The sequence below is a fragment of the Haliotis rufescens genome, unplaced genomic scaffold (genome assembly GCF_023055435.1).
Source record: "Haliotis rufescens isolate VD_foot unplaced genomic scaffold, xgHalRufe1.0.p SCAF_23, whole genome shotgun sequence".
NCBI lineage: Eukaryota > Metazoa > Mollusca > Gastropoda > Lepetellida > Haliotidae > Haliotis > Haliotis rufescens.
The window spans coordinates 4,267,166-4,284,600 of NW_025963924.1; the positions used below are offsets into that span (position 1 = coordinate 4,267,166).

A 17,435-nucleotide genomic window follows, 5' to 3' on the forward strand; every position below is an offset into this window, starting at 1 on the left:
AGGAAACATGGTTTGAATTTTTTTTCAGAATGTTTAATTTAAAAAAAAATTTAGTATTTAAATGTAATGTTATAAATCAAACATGTAATCACCATATGATGGTTTCACACAAGATACCATCGCTGTCTAGCCATATTTTGCACATTACCATGACAACCGTGCACTTGCTATCAATCAGTGGGTTTAACTTCAATGCAAGGTAATCAGGCTGTTTGCAGACACAAATTCATAACCAAAAATTGATTCATCGTCAGTATGATTAGTTGTATAATTGTACGTCATGTAGTCTCTGGCACAGCCTCCATCTTGTACTTGCCCCCTGAGAAGTAAACAATCTTATTATTTGAACCAAAAGATGAAATACCATATTTTCTTGTGTATAGTGCTCAGTAGACTATATTCGCTGTGCAGAGTTGCGTCCCTTGGGCACGCCAGAAACCTATGATTGTGGGTTCGAATCCCGGTTGGCCCCTATTATGATTTTGGTTTGTCAGCACCATACCCGGGCTCGTGGGTTTCACCGAAGTGGTAAAAGTCTGAGACCTGCATCACTTCGGGCTTTCTTCCCACATTAAGTTGACACGCCGTGATATAACTGGAATACTGTTAAAAGAGGCGTTAAACCCAACTCACTCACTCAGTAGACTTTAATTTGCACCCCTCATTCTTTGGTACAATGTTTGAGAAATATTTCTCTTTCATGTGGAGTGTGCAGTCAAAAACTACATTGTATCACTTCAGGTGAACGAACAGGAGCTTACAAAATTGTGAAATTTGAAATAGATTTCCAGTGTTATGCATGTTATGTGCTGACAGTAATGTGTTTGTGTTGGCAAAAATAATCAATGCTCATTGTTGGCGTGTATTATGTGCAACCCCATCTACACAGCACTGTGCACTATACACAAGAAAATAAGTTATATAAGAATTGTTGTCAAAGAGCATTACCAGTCATTTAGATTGTTCTTGACAGGTATTGTCACGTATGCAACCGGTCAATTATAACTGCTTTTTGCTTATGATGTGATGTGTTGTGTATATTGATTTTGAAGAGTTTGGGTGATAAAATGCAATGCAAAAGACGTTATTTCTATTAAAAAACATACAATCATGATAATGGTGATTACAATCAGGTTTTTAATTTAGACCCTACATATCCCAGATAGTCCTTTGCCTCAAGTTGGTGTTGACATCTGTGTGTAAGCATCCATACTTTCTTAGGCCAGGCATTTTATGTTTTTCGGATTACGGACCCGACGACTCTAATTTTTGAGAAAATTAAAAAAATAAAATCAGATTTCCATTTTTTTTCCTCGCCGATAGCAACGTAGTCAGTTATTTTATTTGTTATCATCACCTTTTAGTAAAAAATATATGAATTTACCGTTGTAAACTGGTAAAGAGATACATTGATCTTTGTTGATCTCAAAGCGGAACATGAATAGCCTCCCTTGACAATTGTCCGTGTTGTAAGTGGTAGAATATTTATTGTTACAAGGGGCTTTATCGTCACAAATGGCGGTCTTTTGAGCACAGAATATGTTCATAAAGTATGCCAGAGGCATTCTGCATTAAAAAAAAAGCATCTGGCTTTTTTTTTCCCTCCTCCAACCTTGAGTTTTGTCTGAAAAATCAGTAATCCTAACACTAAAAAAACCCTGGCCTTAATAATTATGTGTACTCTATAGGTTACTTGTTGGCTCCAGACTTCAGCTGATGCAAGACTGTGAAATGTGTTATTGTAATACAGAGGCTCAGTGACTTCACTTCCCCCACATGTCTGTTGTAGGTGACAGACGGCAAGGTGGAGGACCACCATCTGGCCATGATTCCAAGTCTGGAGAAGGTCGGCAAGGTCAGGTACTCGCGCAAGGTCATCCCGGTTGTGCTCAAGGTAACGTCCTGTGGAGTGATGGGCTTGTTTCCTGTCTAGTCCCATAAAACTGAAGACACCGAAAGGTGGTACTTGATTCATTAAAGGGATAAAACAAGGAATAGTCTGCTCGGAGTCAATACAATGTGTTTGTAAGAAATCAATGACCAAGACAGGTGTAGGACATCAGTGACACCTAATGTGTCTGACTCAACATGTGCTTGAGTACAAGGGAGATAACTCCAGGTGATTTTAGATTCCAATCAACTTGACATGCACAACATGGACCCTAGTTAAGTGAGTGAGTGAGTGAGTATGGTTTTACGCCACTTTTAGCAATATTCCAGCAATATCACGGCGGGGGACACCAGAAATGGGCTTCACACATTGTACCCATGTCGGGAATTGAACCCGGGTCTTCGGCGTGACGAGCGAATGCTTTAACCACTAGGCTACCCGACCGCCCCCTAGTTAAGTCAACCTGCATAAGCATTTTATGACAGTGTTTGATTTGGGTATCCATGTTAAAACTGCGGTATGACATCTCAAAAGGCCATCACTGTGTTACCGACATAAGTCCAGACTAGTACAAGCAGCTACACACACACATCTGAATTTCATGTCACTTTATGAGTGAAATAATCTTGAATGCAACGTTAAACCCCATTTCACCACACAACTCTTATCAAATTAGAGGAAGGTTTGTATGTAAGTGCTAGGACACTTCAGATAAAACTAGGGCTGCTTTCAAGTAACGTCACAGTCACATTGGCCGCTGCGTAAAAATGGTTCCTTCATAAAAGGGCCCTTGGCGATCCCAGGTTAGAATTGGTCCCCAGCAACCTATGCTGGTTGTAAATAGAAAAGGATCAAGGGGTCAGACCCAGGGACTTGAAAGTGTGTCTTCATACCCTGACAGTATCCTAAGTGGAAACGTGGCTAAACAAAGGTTTCCAGCTTCTAAAAAACAATTCACCCGAACACACCTAGCAATCACCATGGTCACGCTTTTCACCCTGATTGACCTACATGCGCTGAAGGTGTGATTTCCCCAGTCAACTGATTCTCTATTTAATCGCCATGGTGTGGTGAAGTGCTTACACCAAGGGAATCCATTTGGTTTTTTCTTTTTCCATTTTTTCCTCTTCAATTTTTCAAGTCTTTGTCATGGTTGTTTCTTTTTATCATGGACGAACAGTGAGACAGGATGAGTATTAAAAATATATAATTTAATGTAAAATTTACAATACTTTAACATAGACTTGCAACAGTGATACTGCTATGATTATTTTGTGACACAGGGCCCAGACTTGAGATATTGCATCATATAGCTGGAATATTGCTGAGTGTAGTGATAAGTCCTGATATAATGGTATGAAGTGCATCATTTCAACTCCAGGTTGGTGCATGATTTGGTTTAAGTCTAATCTACAGTTAACATAGTTTATTAGTTGTATTTATATGAAGCAAACCCAAGAGCTAACAGTGACATTTCCACTTATTTCAGTACCTGCCTCACCTGTGCCAGATCACCACTGCCTTGATACAGTGTGTCGACGCCGGGGACTGGTTGACTGCTGCCGACATACACCTGCTGTCCCATTGCCATAGTCAGGTCAGCCATGACACCTTTACACTGTACATAGTCAGGTCAGCCATGACACCTTTACACTGTCAATAGTCAGGTCAGCTATGACACCGATACACTGTCCAATTGCCATGGTCAGGTCAGCCATGACACCTATACACTGTCCATAGTCAGGTCAGCCATGACACCTATACACTGTACATGGTCAGGTCAGCCATGACACCTATACACTGTACATGGTCAGGTCAGCCATGACACCTATACACTGTACATGGTCAGGTCAGCCATGACACCTATACACTGTACATAGTCAGGTCAGCCATGACACCTATACACTGTACATAGTCAGGTCAGCCATGACACCTATACACTGTACATAGTCAGGTCAGCCATGACACCTATACACTGTACATAGTCAGGTCAGCCATGACACCTATACACTGTACATGGTCAGGTCAGCCATGACATCTATACACTGTACATAGTCAGGTCAGCCATGACACCTATACACTGTACATGGTCAGGTCAGCCATGACATCTATACACTGTATATAGTCAGGTCAGCCATGACATCTATACACTGTACATGGTCAGGTCAGCCATGACATCTATACACTGTACATAGTCAGGTCAGCCATGACACCTATACACTGTACATGGTCAGGTCAGCCATGACACCTATACACTGTACATGGTCAGGTCAGCCATGACACCTATACACTGTCCATAGTCAGGTCAGCCATGACACCTATACACTGTACATGGTCAGGTCAGCCATGACACCTATACACTGTACATAGTCAGGTCAGCCATGACACCTATACACTGTACATAGTCAGGTCAGCCATGACACCTATACACTGTACATAGTCAGGTCAGCCATGACACCTATACACTGTCCATAGTCAGGTCAGCCATGACACCTATACACTGTACATGGTCAGGTCAGCCATGACACCTATACACTGTCCATAGTCAGGTCAGCCATGACACCTATACACTGTACATGGTCAGGTCAGCCATGACACCTATACACTGTACATAGTCAGGTCAGCCATGACACCTATACACTGTACATAGTCAGGTCAGCCATGACACCTACACACTGTCCATAGTCAGGTCAGCCATGACACCTATACACTGTCCATAGTCAGGTCAGCCATGACACCTATACACTGTACATGGTCAGGTCAGCCATGACACCTATACACTGTACATAGTCAGGTCAGCCATGACACCTATACACTGTACATAGTCAGGTCAGCCATGACACCTATACACTGTACATGGTCAGGTCAGCCATGACACCTATACACTGTACAGTCAGGTCAGCCATGACACCTTTACACTGTCCATAGTCAGGTCAGCCATGACACTTATACACTGTACATGATCTGGTCAGCCATGACACCTATACATTGTACATGGTCAGGTCAGCCATGACACCTATACACTGTACATGGTCAGGTCAGCCATGACACCTATACACTGTACATAGTCAGGTCAGCCATGACACCTATACACTGTACATAGTCAGGTCAGCCATGACACCTATACACTGTACATGGTCAGGTCAGCCATGACACCTATACACTGTACAGTCAGGTCAGCCATGACACCTTTACACTGTCCATAGTCAGGTCAGCCATGACACTTATACACTGTACATGATCTGGTCAGCCATGACACCTATACATTGTACATGGTCAGGTCAGCCATGACACCTTTACACTGTCCAGCTGCTAGTCACGTAAGCCTTTACACCTATACACTGTCCAGCTGCTAGTCAGGACAGCCATGACACCTATACACTGTCCAGCTGCTAGTCAGGTCAGCCATGACACCGATACACTGTCCAGCTGCTAGTCAGGTCAGCCATGACACCTATACACTGTCCAGCTGCTAGTCAGGTCAGCCATGACACCTATACACTGTCCAGCTGCTAGTCAGGTCAGCCATGACACCTATACACTGTCCAGCTACCAGTCAGGTCAGCCATGACACCTATACACTGTCCAGCTGCTAGTCAGGACAGCCATGACACCGATACACTGTCCAGCTGCTAGTCAGGTCAGCCATGACACCTTTACACTGTCCAGCTGCTAGTCAGGACAGCCATGACACCTATACACTGTCCAGCTGCCAGTCAGGTCAGCCATGACACCTATACACTGTCCAGCTGCTAGTCAGGACAGCCATGACACCTATACACTGTCCAGCTGCTAGACAGGACAGCCATGACACCTATACACTGTCCAGCTGCTAGTCAGGTCAGCCATGACACCGATACACTGTCCAGCTGCCAGTCAGGTCAGCCATGACACCTATACACTGTCCAGCTGCTAGTCAGGTCAGCCATGACACCTATACACTGTCCAGCTGCCAGTCAGGTCAGCCATGACACCTATACACTGTCCAGCTGCTAGTCAGGTCAGCCATGACACCTATACACTGTCCAGCTGCTAGTCAGGTCAGCCATGACACCTATACACTGTCCAGCTGCTAGTCAGGACAGCCATGACACCTATACACTGTCCAGCTGCCAGTCAGGTCAGCCATGACACCGATACACTGTCCAGCTGCTAGTCAGGTCAGCCATGACACCAATACACTGTCCAGCTGCTAGTCAGGTCAGCCATGACACCTATACACTGTCCAGCTGCCAGTCAGGACATCCATGACACCTATACACTGTCCAGCTGCTAGTCAGGTCAGCCATGACACCTTTACACTGTCCAGCTGCTAGTCAGGACAGCCATGACACCTATACACTGTCCAGCTGCTAGTCAGGTCAGCCATGACACCTACACACTGTCCAGCTGCTAGTCAGGACAGCCATGACACCTATACACTGTCCAGCTGCTAGTCAGGTCAGCCATGACACCTATACACTGTCCAGCTGCTAGTCAGGTCAGCCATGACACCTTTACACTGTCCAGCTGCTAGTCAGGACAGCCATGACACCTATACACTGTCCAGCTGCTAGTCAGGTCAGTCATGACACCTTTACACTGTCCAGCTGCTAGTCAGGTCAGCCATGACACCTATACACTGTCCAGCTGCTAGTCAGGTCAGCCATGCCACCTATACACTGTCCAGCTGCTAGTCAGGTCAGCCATGACACCTATACACTGTCCAGCTGCTAGTCAGGTCAGCCATGACACCTATACACTGTCCAGCTGCCAGTCACGTCAGCCAGTAAATTCCTGGTCCTAGCTACATTTTATCTGTCAAAAACTATTACCATTAAACAGAAACATGTGCCTTGTGACATGTCAGTAAATTAACGTAGTAAGTCCTACACTCTGCCTCAATGTCCCCAGCTCTACTGCTTGTTTAGCTATGGTCCTTGTTGTTGCAGGCGTTGTTGTGTCAGCTGCAGGTGTTGACGGACAGGAAGCCGTTCATGTCAGCGGAGACGTTCCGTCTCTTCAGCATCCAAGTCATCCAGCACCACATCAGGTACCGACATTAATGCTGGGGCATGTGCACTGTGAGCGTGTGGGGATATCCAGGTTAGAATAGGTCCCAAGCTGGTCATAAGAGGCGACTTAATTGATTGAGTGATTAGGCTTGTGACTTGGTGATAGGGCGTCAGCATACTCCGATGATCTGCTCATGACATCAGTCACTGGATCACGTGGAATGTCTGGTCCATACTTGATTATTTTCACCACCATGATACAGCAGGAGAAGAGCATTAACCCCCCGGATGCCAAAGAGACTTAAGTGTTCTTGATCTCAATCTCATAAAAATCATATCTGAGTTCTCGCTATCGCTAAACATAGATCTGAGGACATCCCATTACGGGTCACGTCAGAATGACCTTTCATCCGACCAATCAAAGCATCGCTTACCAGATCATGAAAGTGACAGTCGGCATGTCCTCAAAAACGTTAACACTGGGTATTCAGAACGACAGTTACGGCCCGTACAACTGGTTTCGTTAAAATCATCGTCTATCTGGGATAAACATTTGAATGGAAGAGGCGTTGCACAGTACGTGTGAAGCACTGCCATACAATCTCAACCATGCAGTAGACATTCCGGAATGCTTGTTTGTTCTGTTTTCAAAACATTAATCAAGAACTGTGTCAACATATTTTTCAAGCGTAGTCTGAAATGGAAGTCGCCTGGTTGAAACGAGTGTCGTAATGCTCGAGAAAGCTGCTTTCTAATTGGCTGATGTCGACCTCACGTTAGTAATTTCAGTGGTCGGTCAAAGTTTGCTAAAGGTCGTTCTGACGTGACCCGTAATGGGATGTCCTCAGATCTTTGTTCAGCAGCAGCGAGAACTGATTTTAATGAGATTGTCTTGATCTTGAACCTTTACTTTCAAGTTGAAAAATGTCTACTAACATTGCATATGGAACATATGACGTTCAACCTCATCAGTAGAGCATATTCAGCCAGAACAGCCAAGGCAGTCTCAGTGCTTCGCAGATCTACAAAAAGTCATATGACAATAAATGGAAGAGTTTGGACCAGTTTTCGAGATCCAAGGGATTTATAGCAGCTAAAGATTTCTGGTGTCCCCATGTGGGGAATCGAACCTGGGCCTTCAGCATGTTGAGTGAACGCTTTAACCACAAGCCTACTGCACCGTTTCACTGTAAGTCTTCCTGCAAGTAAAGCTAGTCTGCATGTTAACAGTATTTTCTTTGTCAGATGCACAGTGAGTGGTGACAACACCCAGTCTGAGCTGCGTGAGGAGCTGAATGTGATCGTAGTTGAGGTGAGTCCAGAATCTTTTTAATCACATTTGGCATGGTTTAATTGCTCATGGTATCAGCCACTGGTTTGTCTGACAGTCATAATCATCATGATATGAGGGATAAAACAGTAGACACACTATTACTTGTCAGGTTTACAAAAGAGCCTTCGGTACTTTATGAGTCCATTTGAGTGTCAATTTCTTTTTCTTTTGTCATGGATGATTGCTCATGCTATCAACCACTGGTTTGTCAACATCATGATAAGCTGTACTATTACCATATTATACTATATAATGCGAGTGTTCCACCATATCCATGGCCTAGAATCGGTCACATGTCATTTGACAGAAACACATATTAACTCCCATGTGAGGTCTGATAATTTATGGTATTGACTTGAGTTATTAAAAATAGAATGGGAATTACCCAGAAGTGGAATTCCCCAAACCTAAACCAATCAGATGTCTCTGTTTCTTGGCACCTCCTAATGTTATTGTAGCTGACATAGTTTGAGATGTTGAATTTGTATGTTCAATTGAGTTTGTCTCTTCATTCATTATTATTTATATAAGATTAATAACTGTTTTTATGGGTTCGAAAATATCAATATCGACCTAGATTGAGGTATTGACCACGTATAAAGTCTGTAATTGTATATTGTTTCACCAGAGAAAGCAGATTGTGTTGTGATATGTATAATTGTGACAGTCTGAGCTGATTCATCCCCATCTCTTCCTGTCCAGGTGCTTGACTACTGGGAAAAGCATGACTTGGCGGTAGTCGACCTGGAAGCCATCTTTCTTCACCAACTCACACAGCTCGCCCCTACTCTCAGCCTCCTGCTCTTCAGGTACGTGTCACACATTGTCCTGCACCCACTCACACAGCTCGCCTCCACTCTCAGCCTCCTGCTCTTCAGGTACGTGACACACATTGTCCTGCACCAACTCACACAGCTCGCCTCCACTCTCAGCCTCCTGCTCTTCAGGTACGTGTCACACATTGTCCTGCACCAACTCACACAGCTCGCCTCCACTCTCAGCCTCCTGCTCTTCAGGTACGTGTCACACATTGTCCTGCACCAACTCACACAGCTCGCCTCCACTCTCAGTCTCCTGCTCTTTCGGTACGTGTCACACATTGTCCTGCACTAACTCACACAGCTCGCCCCCAATCTCAGCCTCCTGCTCTTCAGGTACGTGTCACACATTGTCCTGCACCCACTCACACAGCTCGCCCCCAATCTCAGCCTCCTGCTCTTCAGGTACGTGTCACACATTGTCCTGCACCAACTCACACAGCTCGCCTCCACTCTCAGCCTCCTGCTCTTCAGGTACGTGTCACACATTGTCCTGCACCAACTCACACAGCTCGCCTCCACTCTCAGCCTCCTGCTCTTCAGGTACGTGTCACACATTGTCCTGCACCAACTCACACAGCTCGCCTCCACTCTCAGTCTCCTGCTCTTCAGGTACGTGTCACACATTGTCCTGCACTAACTCACACAGCGCGCCCCCAATCTCAGCCTCCTGCTCTTCAGGTACGTGTCACACATTGTCCTGCACCCACTCACACAGCTCGCCCCACTCTCAGTCTCCTGCTCTTCAGGTACATGTCACACATTGTCCTGCACCCACTCACACAGCTCGCCCCACTCTCAGCCTCCTGCTCTTCAGGTACGTGTCACACATTGTCCTGCACCAACTCACTCAGCTCGCCCCCACTCTCAGCCTGCACCAACTCACTCAGCTCGCCCCCACTCTCAGCCTCCTGCTCTTTAGGTACGTGTCACACATTGTCCTGCACCCACTCACACAGCTTGCCCCCACTCTCAGCCTGCACCAACTCACTCAGCTCGCCCCCACTCTCAGCCTGCACCAACTCACTCAGCTCGCCCCCAATCTCAGCCTCCTGCTCTTTAGGTACGTGTCACACATTGTCCTGCACCCACTCACACAGCTTGCCCCCAATCTCAGCCTCCTGCTCTTTAGGTACGTGTCACACATTGTCCTGCACCAACTCACACAGCTCGCCCCCACTCTCAGTCTCCTGCTCTTTCGGTACGTGTCACACATTGTCCTGCACTAACTCACACAGCTCGCCCCCAATCTCAGCCTCCTGCTCTTTAGGTACATGTCACAGATTGTCCTGCACCAACTCACACAGCTCGCCCCACTCTCAGCCTCCTGCTCTTCAGGTACGTGTCACACATTGTCCTGCACCAACTCACACAGCTCGCCCCCACTCTCAGTCTCCTGCTCTTTCGGTACGTGTCACACATTGTCCTGCACCAACTCACAAATCTCGCCCCCACTCTCAGTCTCCTGCTCTTTCGGTACGTGTCACACATTGTCCTGCACTAACTCACACAGCTAGCCCCACTCTCAGCCTCCTGCTCTTCAGGTACGTGTCACACATTGTCCTGCACCAACTCACACAGCTTGCCCCCAATCTCAGCCTCCTGCTCTTCAGGTACCTGTGTTCACACTAAGTAAGACCCGGGCCTCCAATAAGGGTCAGGTCAGCTCCAGCTTATGATATCCCCTTTATTACATTTGAATACCATGTCTAACTAAGCTGTCCCATCTCATCACAGGTACAAAAGCAAATGGGCCAGCCTCTAATAACAGCCAGTCCTTTATAGAGCCAGTATCTCAAAGAGGCATTCTCTTATAAGAGTCGGTATTTATTAGGATCCAGTCCCAATGAGAGCTAGCCTCTAATAAGATCCAGCCTCTATTAATTGAAATTTACAAGGACCTGAACCATCATTGAAGAAGTACAGTAACGGCAAGAATGCAGTAAACCGGACACCTTCCACCATTTTTGTAAGGGATATGCACGAGCTCATTCCTTAGTAACAGTTTCTATGTTTTTCAGACGCCATTTTTGTTGCCTCGCTAAAACAACAGGGGTTTAGGTTTAGGGTTTAGGGGGCTTTCCCCCACTCAACGCCTTGAATTAAATGCTTTTGTAAGTAAATGAAATCTTTAATTACCAAAGTAGATTCAAAATAGTTTATTAGTAGCATCAAACAAACATGGCGGATTAGTGTCTGGTATAATGCATGTGTACCTACAGTAAGTAAGCTACTGTTCACTGCATCATGAAACCAGACTCAGTCACATCAGTCCCAATCTCATTAAAATCAGATCTTAGTTTTCGCTGCAGCTAAACAAAGATCTGAGGACATCCCATTACGGGTCATGTCAAAACGACCTTTCGCGAATTTTGACCGACCAATGAAATGACTGACAAGAAATCGACATTAGCCAATCAGAAGGCAGCTTTCTTGAGCTTTACGACACTAGTTTCAAACTGGCGACTACGCTTAGAAACATATTTTGACATATTCTCGATTAAAAAAATTAAAACTGATAAGAAGAATGTTCTGGAATGGCTTGTAGATGGCCTAGATTGTATGGATATACCCCATGTTAAATATTTCGTGGTTGCATGATTAAAAAACACATTCCGACTGTCACTTTCATGATCTGGTAAGCGACGCTCTGATTGGTTGTATGACAGGTCGTTCTGACGTGACCCTTAATGGGATGTCCTCAGATCTTTGTTTAGCTGCAGCGAGAACTAAGATCAGATTTTAATGAGATTGCATCAGTCCTTCTTATGTCTGATCCTAGGTGCCATGATAAGCATGAAGAAGCTCCTGCTGCACTGCTGGGCCCGTCAGGCGAGTTCCTGGAGAAGTTCTCCACAGACTTCTGCCTGAAACTGCTGCACTCGGTGTTGAGCAGCTCCTCCAGGAAGCCCAACACGCTGCCCAAGCAGTGGATGTCCCTGCTCCAGCACCATGCTGTCAGGGCAGCAGACTCGGGCGCAGACATGGTGGACGTCAAACCCGAGCCGACCCAGACCAGACCGAGGGTTGACATCCAGCCTTGTGACAAACTGATACCGTACGACCGCCTGTGGCAGGACATTGTGCAGAACCTGCAGAAACACGCAGACTCCCGGAGTTACATCCCCCTCACCAGGAATGAGATGGATCACATCGAGGTGCAGATGGAGGAGAAGACGAACAGACAGGCTGACAGGAAGGACACACAGACAGGTGAGTGTATGGGGTGCTTGGATTTCATGTTGAGCAAATATGAAAAAAATACAAAATCAAGATATTTCACTCCACGGGTGAGTGGTGGCACATTTATGCAGGGATTACTTTGTGGACATTTAAGTTATAACAAAAGCATTTACTTTCCATCTTTATCAATTGACATTAACAAGTCTGATTCAGTAAATAATTTTTTTATTTCATCACAATAGTTTATGTAAGGCTAAAATGAAAATTGTCTTGGTTCGCAGGCACCGCCTGCATCATCATAAAGTTTGCCGCACGTTTTGTTTCTATTTCCATTTTTTTTAAAATAATTAAAAATCCTCAAATACTTCAAGTCCAATGGCGGTCAAATATTGTATTCCAGTATTTTACTATCAAGGAATACATGTAGGGAGGCCCTTTCCCAGGTTGATTGTACACAATTGTTTATTGATTACACAACTGTTTATTGGTTACATCCTAGTCTGAACAACCCCCCAAAAAACCAAAAAAAACGCCCACCTGCTCTATATTTTCAAAAAACATTGCCTGAGAACCAATTCTTTATTTTTTTAAGCCTAAGTTATTATCAATGACGACAATTTGGTATTGATAATTGTTAATATTTCTTCCCATCCACGATAATTCTGATTTTTGATATTTTTTGCCAGGCCTATAAATTTGTGAAGTGTCAATGCCAGGATGAACTGGACTGTAAGACCTGAATGTTTGTGTAAACCCCTCGACCTTTGGTCTGTGGTGTGCTAGTCCAGTCAGTTTGTAAGATCCTGTAAATCCCAGTGTCCAGCCATAATGTAAAACATGTTTCTGAAACTTCCACCACTGTTGACTTCCAGACACCGTCCAGCCTGACGATCCCCAAAGTGCCATATTGTTCACGTGCGGCCATCACTTCACCAGGACAACGTTCACAGACGAGGTGCTTGTCAGCTTCGACCGCGAACTGACTGAGGGACCCAACAAACTCCCATACAGTGCGACAGTGCTGAAACAGTATTACAGCAGGCAGGGGTTACTTCCCCTTGCTTGTCCCAAATGTGTGCTGAATGCCTTGATGACAATTTCATGAGACAATCAAATCTGAAAATTTGGCATTTCATCATTATTATGTGTGATCATAGTCATTTCGAGTGTGAATTGAAGATTAATGAGTTTTACATGGGTAATTCATAATCCAGCTTTATCAAAGCTGCCAGATATTTTATTTATGCAAGGATACATGTGCTGGAATACCCACAACTTAACCTATATTCTACCATAAATTTTTGAAAATACTCGATTTTGATTGGTTTATCATAGGTATCAAATCACAATAAACCTCCTCTGATTAGATATAGTTGATTTGATGGGGCATAATATTTTTAGGATAGTTCTTCTTATACAGTCATTGTCAGTAGGTGTATTTAAATAATTATTTGTACAATTACAGGTTACAAAATGCAAAGTTGTGGTTACTACAATATTCAAAGTATGTGTGGCAATATATTTCGTGCAGAAAATATGATAGCAATCTTCAAAAAGAATGTATTTCACGTTTTATGGACAACAGAGAGCTTGCTATTGGGCGTTTTTGTATATATGACTGTGACATCATATCTTTTGCGTCACAATGAGCTATATGACGTGATAATTGTGACACACAGTGTAAAACAAAACCTTTGCAAGGCTTGCTGTTTCTTTAGGGGTTCCCACCTCATGTTAGCTTTCGAAGTTGTCGTGCCATATGCTTTCAGTGCCTGTCATAAGTTCGTGAGAAGTGTTACGGTGTAAACAAACTGCTTGAGCATACAGATCGCCCTATTTTGTTTAAAGGCAGTTGTCGGTTATTCCGTAACTTCTGATCGACAACACACTCAAAACACTTGGTTCAACCCATGCCGCTTCACTCGAAACCAAAGAGTTTGCGTTTTATTTAGTCATGGTAGAATGGAGATAAACATACTGTGTTTTGAATGTAGAGCTAGGTTACAAGTAGTTTTTTTTAGAATGGAGATATAATACGCTGTATAATTCTGGATGAATGGGGGGCGGTCAGGTAGCCTAGTGGTTAAAGCATTCGCTCATCACGCCGAAGACCCGGGTTCGATTCCCGACATGGTTACAATGTGTGAAGCCCATTTCTGGTGTCCCCCGCCGTGATATTGCTGGAATATTGCTAAAAGCGGCGTAAAAACCATACTCACTCACTCACTCACTGGATGAATGGAAGTATGCAATGGTGTTTTGCTGATGGGCAGGGTACAGAAGACCAAGGCAAATATTATACAAATAATTACTCTTGATGAGGTCCATATGCGAAGACAAGGACCCGTGGACCCAACCTCTGAGGTGGTCCTGTCAGAACCAGTGAAGGGGTCAGGTCAGAGGGTCCTTTTTTTGCATATTTACCTCATCAACAGTATTCACTTGTTTTGTTATACCAAAGTTCACCTTAAAGTTTATGCATTTTTTAAACCATCTTCTGTTTCATAACAGTAACTTTGCTACAACCCGTGAAATATTCGTACCAGACGCCATCTTGTTTTCTAGCAGATGAGTCAATATTCATCACGTGACAGGTCAATACTGATCACGTGACGGGTCAGTAATCGAGGTCAGTGTCAGTCACATCATGTCTGGGTCTACATTGTAATGTATTGTTTCGTCACGTGGCACAGATTAACCAAGGCTGAAAAAAATTATAGTCTTGGTTCTTAGGCACCGACCACATCATCATAAAGTTTGCCACACATTTCGTTTTTTATTTCCATTTAAACAAAAAGTAAAAATCTTTCAATATTCCGCGTCTCAAACACACGACCTGTCAGTGAAATGCTTCAATACTTAAGAACATGATTTCAATGAAATTATTGTAAATGAAATAGGGGCAGTCGAGTAGCCTAGTGGTTAAAGCGTTCGCTCGTCACGCCGAAGACCCGGGTTCAATTCCCGACATGGGTACAATGTGTGAAGCCCATTTCTGGTGTCCCCCCACCGTGATATTGCTGGAATATTGCTTACAGTGGTGTAAAACCATACTCACTCACTCACTTATTATAGCTTAAATGTTTAGAATTATCATTAAACCGCCCGCATGTTATCAGAAATGAGGGGCCACTGTAACTTGATAATGCCCTCATATTGCTTGACAACAGGCCATTATCACGCCCGTTGTTAGGTGATGTCATAGTTATAGGTGACTCACGTTCATAGGTGACGTCATCTGGTTTGTTCTATGACGTTTCCATATTTGTAAATGTGGGTCAGTGACATTCATTGTGTGTTGATTGTCGATTTTTATTTCACAAATAATATCCATTTTAGCTATAAAAACAGTAACACTATTTTTCAGGGCATTATCATTTCGGAAGCCCTCGGTCTTTTAAACTGTCTTCCTTGGTCAGGCAATTAATGGAAGACCTCGGGCTTCTGCAAAGGATAATGCCCTGAAAAATAGTGCTACCCTATAATAACAGCTAACAGAACAGTTTAAAGAGTCAGTTAGGTTCAGGACCCACTTGCACAAAGCGATCTTAGCGCTTAGATGATCGTAACTCCCATACTTTAACATTGGCTTACAATAGTCGTAGCGGTAAGGTCGCTTTGTGGAACGGGGCCCAGGTCATTATTGATTCCTGACTGTGCTCATTGATGTCCTACTGGACAGAGGTGAGTGAGTGAGTGAGTGAGTTGGGTTTAACTATGCTTTTAACAGTATTCCAGTTATATCGCGGCATGTCAGCTTAATGTTGGAGGAAAGCCCGAAGTGATGCAGGTCTTAGACGTTTACCACTTCGGTGAAAGCCACAACACGGGTATGGTGCTGACAAACCTAGAAACATAATCGGGGCGAACCGCGATTCAAACCAACAATCATAGGTTTCTGGCGTGGCCAGGGGACGCAACTCTGCACAGCAAATCGCGGCGCCTTAGACGACTAGGCCACCCGTGCCCCCTGACAGAGGTGAGTCAAGTGGTACATTGTCCTGATAGTCGAGAGTGTGGAATAGCTAGTACAGTACAGTATGATTGGTAGATTTGTTCAGATGTAGTTGATCATGCCTGTATGTCTATTGAATCATGTGTTCATGTGTATGGAGAAACTGTTGTATTCATTCCTACCTAAATGAATGTCAAATTTTGTTACATTTGTTGAATAAACACATTGAAATGATTGAATCTATTTCTGTGGTTTCTTCGTCTGAAATATAACAAGAATTTGTAGTCAGCACTTTAGGAGCTATGCTGCGATGACTGTTAACGCTATCAAGCCATGACCAGACAGTCTTGTTGGTTTGAATGCTATAGATTTGCAACCTTGAACATCATGTAGGTTAACACGATACCTCACACCTGAGTTAATGCAGATGATCAAGGTCTTCCACGCTGACTGAAAGGTTCGGATGGTCAGGCTCGCTGACTTGGTTGATGCATGTCATCGATCCCAATTGTGTGCATCGATGCTCATGACATTAATCACTGCATTGTCTGGTCCAGGCTCGATTATTTACAGACCGCTGTCATATAGCTGGAATATTGCTGAGTGTGGCGTTAAACAATAAACAAACCAACCAACTGAAAATGTGTTGAAAGTGACTAAGTTGCACAGTTACTCCTGGTTACATGTTTAAGTTCTTTGTGAATAGATACGATGCTCATGATGTCAAGAAAATGATCAGCGAAAACTAAGATCTGATTTTAATGAGATTGCATCTGGATTATGCCAATAACCTCTTGGCTTTCAGCTTAACATCGAACTCTGGCTTTGTGGAGTTTTATAACAGATTAAGCCACAGAAATTGTTGCACCCAACTCACTTAGCCATCCATGTCCCACAAGGTAATGTCATGTCAGATTAACTATAGTCATATGAAAAAATCGGATGTGCTTTACCTTCTTTTGAGTAGGTACAGTGAGGTGAAATGGGGTTTAACGCCGCGTTCAAGATTATTGCACTTATATAGCGACGTGCATGCACTAGTCCTGACTGATGCCTATTTTATAGTGCTAGCCCACTGAGATACCATGCCACAGTTTAACATGACTACCCCATTCAGACACAGTATACCGACTCCGAGCTGACCATTCCTTGTTTTAGACCCTTAATTCTGAGCGCCAGGCAGGGTAACAACAAGTACCATATTTTAATGTCTTTTGGTATGACACGTCCGGGGATCAAACCCAGGACTTCTTCTCTACTA

The 17,435-nt window shown here is 44.1% G+C and overlaps 1 protein-coding gene across 4 annotated transcripts in view; it reads left to right on the forward strand.

Annotated features, from left to right (window-relative positions):
- LOC124116079 overlaps positions 1 to 15,249 on the forward strand; it is a 56,319-nt gene extending 41,070 nt beyond the window's left edge. For all 4 annotated transcript variants that reach the window (XM_048401681.1, XM_048401680.1, XM_048401679.1 and 1 more), the window contains 7 exons: positions 1,790 to 1,894; positions 3,381 to 3,488; positions 6,823 to 6,923; positions 8,131 to 8,197; positions 8,921 to 9,027; positions 11,819 to 12,249; positions 13,092 to 15,249. In XM_048401681.1, the coding sequence (XP_048257638.1) occupies positions 1,790 to 1,894; positions 3,381 to 3,488; positions 6,823 to 6,923; positions 8,131 to 8,197; positions 8,921 to 9,027; positions 11,819 to 12,249; positions 13,092 to 13,324 (1,152 nt within the window). In that variant the 3' untranslated portion in view covers positions 13,325 to 15,249. The remainder of the gene's footprint in view (positions 1 to 1,789; positions 1,895 to 3,380; positions 3,489 to 6,822; positions 6,924 to 8,130; positions 8,198 to 8,920; positions 9,028 to 11,818; positions 12,250 to 13,091) is intronic.
- Positions 15,250 to 17,435: the final 2,186 nt, after the last annotated feature.